The sequence below is a fragment of the Cnephaeus nilssonii genome (genome assembly GCF_951640355.1).
Source record: "Cnephaeus nilssonii genome assembly, chromosome: 11".
Classification (NCBI taxonomy): domain Eukaryota; kingdom Metazoa; phylum Chordata; class Mammalia; order Chiroptera; family Vespertilionidae; genus Cnephaeus; species Cnephaeus nilssonii.
The window spans coordinates 72,213,766-72,221,405 of record NC_137082.1 but is presented as its reverse complement, the minus strand read 5'-3'; the positions used below and the strand labels follow the sequence as shown (position 1 = coordinate 72,221,405).

General features: G+C 43.6%; 1 protein-coding gene across 1 annotated transcript in view; it reads left to right on the top strand.

The window, feature by feature from the left end:
- The first annotated feature begins 862 nt into the window (after window positions 1-862).
- The window catches only part of TOP1 (DNA topoisomerase I), an 85,223-nt gene continuing 78,445 nt past the window's right edge, over window positions 863-7,640 (top strand). The window contains exons 1-2 of the mRNA XM_079783695.1: window positions 863-910; window positions 1,213-1,237. Coding sequence (XP_079639821.1) covers window positions 878-910; window positions 1,213-1,237 — 58 coding nt within the window. The 5' untranslated portion in view covers window positions 863-877. The remainder of the gene's footprint in view (window positions 911-1,212; window positions 1,238-7,640) is intronic.

Here is a 7,640-nt window from a genome sequence, read left to right as displayed (position 1 = left end):
TGGAGCTGAACCAGATCTTTGGTTGGTTGTAAAATTAAATTTTAAGAAGTGTGCTTGAAATAATACAGAAGTTGGAAAGCCTGGACAAAGGCTGGGGCGGGGGCTCCCCCGGCCAGGCGGCCTCCGAGTCTGGTGAATGAGTGAGGAAGCGCTGGTGGGAGCTCTGGGACCCCCCCCCCCCCCCCCCCCCCCCCCCCCCGCCACACACACACACCAAGGCAGAGGAGTTCCGGGGAGGTGCAGAAGCGGTACTTTACCGCCCGCCCGGCCCGGCGCGGTCCGCCTTTAAAGGCCCACCACGTGGCCGCGCGGCCGCGGGGTCCGGAGGCGGGTCCAGGCTGCGCCTGCGCACTGCCATCAGCGGGGACCGGGGTTCCGAGAAAAGGCTCAGGGAGAGGAAGAATAGGTAGGTTGCTCAGGGTGGGCGGCCGTGGGAGGAGTCGGCTCCTTATGCAAATCACAGCGTCACGCCTGGGCTAGGGGCGGGGCAGTCGATGCAAAACCAGGTACTCCTTTGGAAGCGCGAGGGGGCGGTCCCCGCCACCCTCGGCCTCTTTCCACGAGTCTCTGACGTAGCAGACGTCCCGTTTAAAAGCGGCCGCGCAGGCGCAGTGAGTCGAAATGCGAACTTAGGCTGTTACACAACTGCTGGGGTCTGCTCTCGTCGCCGGCCCGGCAGTCTGAGCGACGCCGCCGCCTCTGCCGCCTCTGCTGCCGCCTCAGCGTTCCCGGAGGCTCAGACCCGCCGCCCCCGCCCCCGCTTACCCGCGCCTCCGGGAGCCTCCGAGAGCCCCCGTCCGCCCGCACAGGCCGGTCCTGACCGCCTGCGTCTCCTCGGCGCCCCTTGCCGCCCGCCGCGCTCGCCGCTCCGGCCGAAATGAGTGGGGACCATCTGCACAACGATTCCCAGGTACCGCCCGACCTCCCCGCCCCGCCTCGGCCCCCCGCGGTCTCCGGCCCTGGCCCCGACCTCCCGCTTTGACAGGCCGGAGCCCCCGGCCAGGGGCGGTCGGCCAGAGGACATCTGACCTCTAGGCCCCGGACGAAAGCTCCGAAGTTATCGTGTGGGGGGGGGATGGCTGCCCCTTCGGGCCCTCCCCGGGGCCCCCACCCCTGGGGGGCGCAGGGAGGGCCAGGCCCACGGTGCGCGCGCTCGCCGCCCGCGGGGTTTATGTCCTTGTTGTCTCATAGTCTCTCCTTTTCTCCCTCCAGATCGAAGCGGATTTCCGATTGAATGGTGAGTGTGCCCCCCGCCCCGACCCTGGCCCTCCCCCACCACCCCCGTCGCCGGCCGCCTGCCCCGCGCCCGCCGGCGCCGGCAGAGGACAGACATGGCGTCCCAGAGACTAAGTCCCGGCTCCTCGCTCACCGGCCCCATTGTTCCCATCGGGCCGCCTCTAGACCTGCTTTCCGGGAATCCCAGCCCCCCCAGATCGCAGCCCTCCCAAGAGGGGGCAACGGAGACCCCGTGTCGCCTGCAGCCGGGCCTCAGGCAGCCTGTGCGGGTCCGGATTTCTCCCGGGAAAGTCGCCTTGTCGACAGTCGGGACTTAGTCTCTGCGCCATTTTCTTTTTCTCTCTCCTCTCCTTTCAGTGCCTGAGCCTTTCTCTCCCTCCCTCGGCTCCTTCCCTGAGCTTCCCAGAGAGAGCTTTCTGCAGAGCAAAGCCGTGTAAATCACAGACCTACCGGAGAGGGAAGGGTGGGAGACGGAATTGTTACTATTTTTTTCCAAAGTGAACTTTATTTTGGGGGTTATTCCCTTTCTGTTGCTTGTTTGTTTCCTTTTCTACATCCAGAATGAAAGCTTCCCTCTGGCAACTGTTGATTTTTTTATTTTTTATTTTTGGTAAGATGTTTATGATAGGAATTATGGCTGTAAAACTAAAGCCACCCTTTGTGGAGTTCTTCCTATTTTGAGATTGTTTTTCCCAAGTTGTGTTGTTTGCAAAGGTAGTAAGTAGTATCTCCCTTCAAAAAGTTTACAAGTTCTCTATGGGCCACCCAATGTAAATGTTGAACTCAGGCATATTGATTAAAAAAAAAAAAGTTAAAGTGTTATTGACTAGAACTTTTCAAGTGGCTGAGGTTCCTAAGGCAGTGCTTTTTTAGAAATGCAGTTTAGTGTACTTGTCAGGGGGAAAGGTTGTGGAGCATCTATCTCATCATGGTCCTGGTGTATTGGCCTTTTCTTCTGGACTGTGGGGAAGAAAAAAAAAAAGATTTTATTTATTGAAACAAAGAGTGACCAGCACTCACCCTGCTTCCTATTCATTCTTTTTCAAAAGCCGCTGGGTTTTTTTTGTTTTTTTTTTCAGGTATCAAGAGCTATTTTGCTTCCCCCAGATCTTTATGTTTTCCAACTCGGTTAAGCCAAAGCAAGGCATTTATTCCTTGAATATTTCCACTTCTGTTACCCAGTGAAGAGTCCCCCAGTAAAAGGCTTACTCTTTGAGCCTTTCAACGTTCTTGGTTAAGGAGATCTGGTGTGCTGGGAATTCCCACAGATTCTGTTGGTACATAATTTTGTTCAATTGAGTTGGGGTTCCAGGAACCTTTCCAATGGGAGAAGCTGATGAGTAGGTTTTCTGATGTTGTAATCAGCAGCCCATCATGTTAGCCTGCTCTACTGAGAGCAGCTGTATGTTCAGATTCTGAAGTGGGGCATCTAGCAAGAGATGGTACTCTGGCAGGAGATAGCCTGGTTAAGTAAAAATCTGGCATTTCTTGAGCACCTAAAATGTGCCAAGCACAGTGCTAGACCACAGTGCTGCTCCTGCCCTCAATTCAGTCTATTGGGGGAGACATAATTAGTTAATTATAAGGTAGGTGCTGGGGCATATGTATACCCAAAGTGCTTTGGGAGACTAGGGGACTTAATTTTGTCTGAGGGTGGGAAAGTTTCTCAGGAGGTGACTTCTGAGCTGGGTGTTATGCAAGACTAGTACATAGATGCTAAGTGTCTTAACTATGTTTAGCCAACCTAGGATTTGAAAAGAGGGCGATGAGACCCCTGGAGTTCAGAAAACTTCAAAGAGTATTAATATGCTTTTTTTGGGATGTGGGAGCAAAGAAAGGATGTGGCAGGTAAGGGTGTAAGAAGTCCTTTTAAAACCTCTCTTGGAGAAAGAATCTTAATACAGAAAAAGTGTTCTTTTGACTTTCAGAATGAGACTGAGTAGGTAATATATTTAGTAATGAAACAGAGTTTAGTAACTTCTCAGAAAGTTAACCTCCATGGTCCTCACTTAAATCATACAAAGGAAATATTGAGTATGTGAGTGACTGTGGGCCATTTTTATACAGGCTGGAGTAAACTTGGCTATATTGACTTTTAGAATGTGTTGACTTGTAATAACAATAATTGCTAATATTTACGGAATACATTCTGTCTGCCAGGCGCAAATTTCAGCTCTTTCCATGGAGAATCTAATCTTCAGAAGGACACTTATGAGTTAGGTACTATCATCTCTATTTTACCGATGAGGAAATTGAGGCTTAGGTTTATTTACTAGCTTGCCCAGGGTAGTGAATTGAGCACTCCAAAGCTCACAGGTTTTAGCCACTATGGTATGTATGTGATTCTGGGATGATTCTGATGGTTCTGTTAGAAGCTGCTCTACTTTCTTACCGAGCTGAAAAAGGCCAGAGAGATGAATTTGATAGTTTGTCATTTGCTTACTTTTTCATCTAAATCTGCTCCTTCAAGAGAAAAAGCACTTTTATTGCCTCCCCATCCTAAGAGTCTGACAATGGAATGATTATCTTGTAGTGCTTGCTCTATTAAGGAACACTGGTAATTAGCGATTGATTTATGTAACTATAAAAGACGGTTTTGAAAAAATAAAAATCAATGTTTAATTAGCTCATGACATGTCATTATTGAACTTTGTATTAAGAGTTTGCTTAAGCTTGATTTTAAGTGGACCTAACTTAAAGCCGTCTTACAGATTAACTGTGCAAGTTCATATATTAAAGCAAACATCCCTCATTTTTCCTGCCCACATCCCCTAAGGTCTAAAAAGTTTTGCCCTTTGGAGCGCATTCTTTACATTAGTTAAAACTATTGGCTGTTCTTATAGATTTAGAACATTCTGGCCCATACTGAATTGTTGAGAAAATCTTTTATATGTGAAATGTATTTATATTTAAAATATTGACTGTGAGCTGGGAGTTTCAGGCGTAGAAACTATACTCTCTTTTACCTAAGTTAAAAGACTTCCCTTCTAACTGTACTGGGGCTGAGTCATGGTTACAAGCACTGTGCAGACTGTCAGGCTATCAGTAGAGTTTATAGTGATAACATCAGGTTGGAGGGGTACTGATCCTTTTGCTCTTTCAAAGACTTGAAGTCTGCCTATTTTGGAGTTATGGGGTTCTTCCCTCCCCAGCATGAGCAAAGTATGATGCTTAATTCCATCAGTGATTATTCTGAGCAATGTTATATGGGGTTGTAGTTTGACATCATCTTGTGTTGATTCTGGTTAGCTTAATGGATTCAAATGGGATGGGGGAATGAAATATAAATTGTTTCTCATGCTAACAGATAGTTGTACTTCTGTGCTGTTGGGTGCAGATTGGGTTGGGGGATGACTGATGATGTAGCTATCTGAAAGGTCCTATCACATTTTAAAAACAACAAACTCAGAACACCTTCTAATGAGAAGTCTGGCACATTTTCCTCCTCAATCCAAAAACACTTAAGCATCGGGCTCCAGTGTCATCTTTCCTAGCACTGTAGATTACTTGGGGCACCTTTTCAGAATTAGCAAGCTATTGTAGAATCTTTATACCACACTTAGATATAAAACTAAAGTTGACTTGTTAACATGTGTTTTTTATATTACCAGTATATCAGAACTCGTAAACAAATTTTAGATTCTGATGTTCTGTGGTAAAACAAAATCTAGGAGTTACTAAAGGAATCTGAAATACCTCATGGTTTGAAAGGTGAATACTGGATTAATGCTAATTGTCATCAACTCACACTTTTCTTTGCTAAGTAAGGTAAGATGGAAAATATGAACCTTTCATATCGCATTTTAACCAACAGTAGAAAATTTTTTGAATCTGATTGTTTTCTTTAACATCAGCATAAAAATGGGGAATTGTGAGTTTGAAAAAGGGATTTATTCATTTGTTCTGAATCTTAGTGAATTAGTATTCATTTATACATTATACAGTGCCAAGGATCCCTAACGTATCTTAAAAAACTTATATTCCAAAATTAAGCTCTTGGGTTTTATTGTTTTTTGGCATGTGGGGATGGGGAGGTGTGCAAAAAATGCCTGCCTTTTTTAGTCTGTAAATGTGTTAGAGAAAGCTTTGTGTTATCTATTAATTATAATAACAGTTATCCTCTACTGCTAATGGTATGGGAAATGATTCTATTGTACTTTCTAGATGTTATTTCACATTAGGAGCCTTCAGATTATACTGAAATTATTTCATGTTAGTTGGGTGTGCAATGGGTGTGTATGTTACAAGTTTTTAACAACTGCCATATCTTCAGTGCAAAGTCTGATTTTCCTAAAATCCATAGTTGTTTACCCAGAAGCATGTTTTGTGAGGGATTTCATCCTTTCCATATGAAACTACGTTGAGCACCAATAAAGCTTTAGGTTCACTTGGAAAAGTGGACAGAATTGTAATTATTTACATTTGAATGAAGCTATAGAAATTATGGAAATGAGTATTTGATGTGGGACCCTGAGTTTAAAACCCTCTTGAAAGGTAAAATGTAATCAGTTCATTGCATTTAGAGGTGGAAGAAAGTCAGTTGAGTGACTTTTCTGTGTCCTGTGGTTTAGATTATCTGACTGCCCCTAAATTATTTTGAAACCATTAACTTCTCATAATAAAGGCATTGGAGAAAATGGTTGAGAATTTGGCTTCTTAAGGTAAAAAGTTTGGGGTGGGAGAAATTTCTCACTAAGTCCTTAAGAAGTGAATGAGGTTAAAGGAAGCTTTCAATTGTGTTTAAACTTTGAGCAGTAATAGTTGGGACAGGTCTTTTCTCTCTATTTCCATGCCTAGTAAATCTGAAGTTTGAGAAGCAGCTTTCCATCGCCAGGGCTCCACGCCAGCAGTTGAAGTAGGAAATCTAAAATAAAATAGAGGCAAATAGCATGTAATAATTGGCATTTTGCCAACCCTCACCCTTTCCCCACAACCTGCCTATCTAGGTGTCTGCAGTGTGCTCTGTGCTGATAGCCTAGGTCCTGGGAATGGTGTAGGGGGATAAAGATATGGGGAGTACGGTAGCCTCAACTATATTAGGTGGGAAAAGCTTTATAGTTTATAGTGGAATATCTGTAGGGTATTAATGGCATTTTTGGTAGTGTTATAGAAAATGATTAATAGTTTGCTGAGGTGATTTAATAGCAAATAAATGTTGTTTAACATGATTTTTATATGTTCAGGAAAGATTCTAAATTTTCTTCAAACATGGGAGAGAAGTGACTTTGCTGATTAAATCAAGTATATCTCTATGGTTTATGCATTGTAATATCATCAAGCTAGATCGATCACCCCTTATCAAAATCTGTATTAATGGCTGTCATTTATGTCTCCATATTTTAGTAAAGAAAATGCAAGTGAGCTAGGAAATTTAAGTTTTAAATTTATTTTTGGTAGCTATTCATTTTTAATTTGTTGTCTTAAGTTTTTAGATCCATTCAGTTCTTTCCCTGCCACTTTTACCTTATACGCTATTCTTGAAATATTTTCTGAAATGTCTAGCAAATATTTATTTTTATTTTTTAAATATTTTTATTGATTTCAGAGAGGGAGAGGGAGAGCGAGATAGAAACATCAATGATGAGAGAGAATCATTGATTGGCTGCCTCCTGCACAACCTCCATGGAGATCGAGCTCAAAATCCAGGCTTGTGCCCTAATGGGGAATCTAACTGTGACCTCCTGGTTCACAGGTTGATGCTCAACCACTGAGCCACTCCCGCTGGGCAAATATTTTTATTTCCATCTCCCTTCTGCCTTCCTGATTAGATTTGGGGTAAGGTGCATCTCTACCAGGCCTTCAGTTCCTCTTTGAGTCTTTGAAGTTAACTAACTTTGTGTCTTTGGATTTAAGGAACCAAAGGACTCAGTTCATTAGCATTTCTGAAACACCTAGATAAGCTCCAACAAAATGTGTTAAAGTAATCAGGGATGTTGGGGACTTTATTTCTCTTTGGTGTTGAATATGTTGAGAACAAGGTAAGTAGATTCCTGGGTATTCTGACATTTTCCTGTATGTATTTTAACAACAAAAACAAATCAGTCAACCCTTGAACCCAGTATTCTTTGTATTTTTCTTAGCACAGCCTAGCAAAGATAGATGTTTGAGAGGTTGCTTGGAGGAGATATCCTTGAAGAAGTATATTGATGTGACTAATTTCTCAGTCCTTTCCTATGGATTTTCAATAAAAGATACCCAGAGCTTGGATTTTCAATAAAAGATTCCCAGAGCTTTGCCTTTTAGATACATTTAATAAGTGAAATGCCAAATTCATTATTTGTGATTTTTTGTTTTTAACCACAAAATTCAGTGTATCTTGTGTCAGCATGTTTTTTCAAAGGCCACTGTTTTCTCCCCTAACATTTTTAAAATGAGAAAGCTCAAAGCATCCATGTTACCTTAAT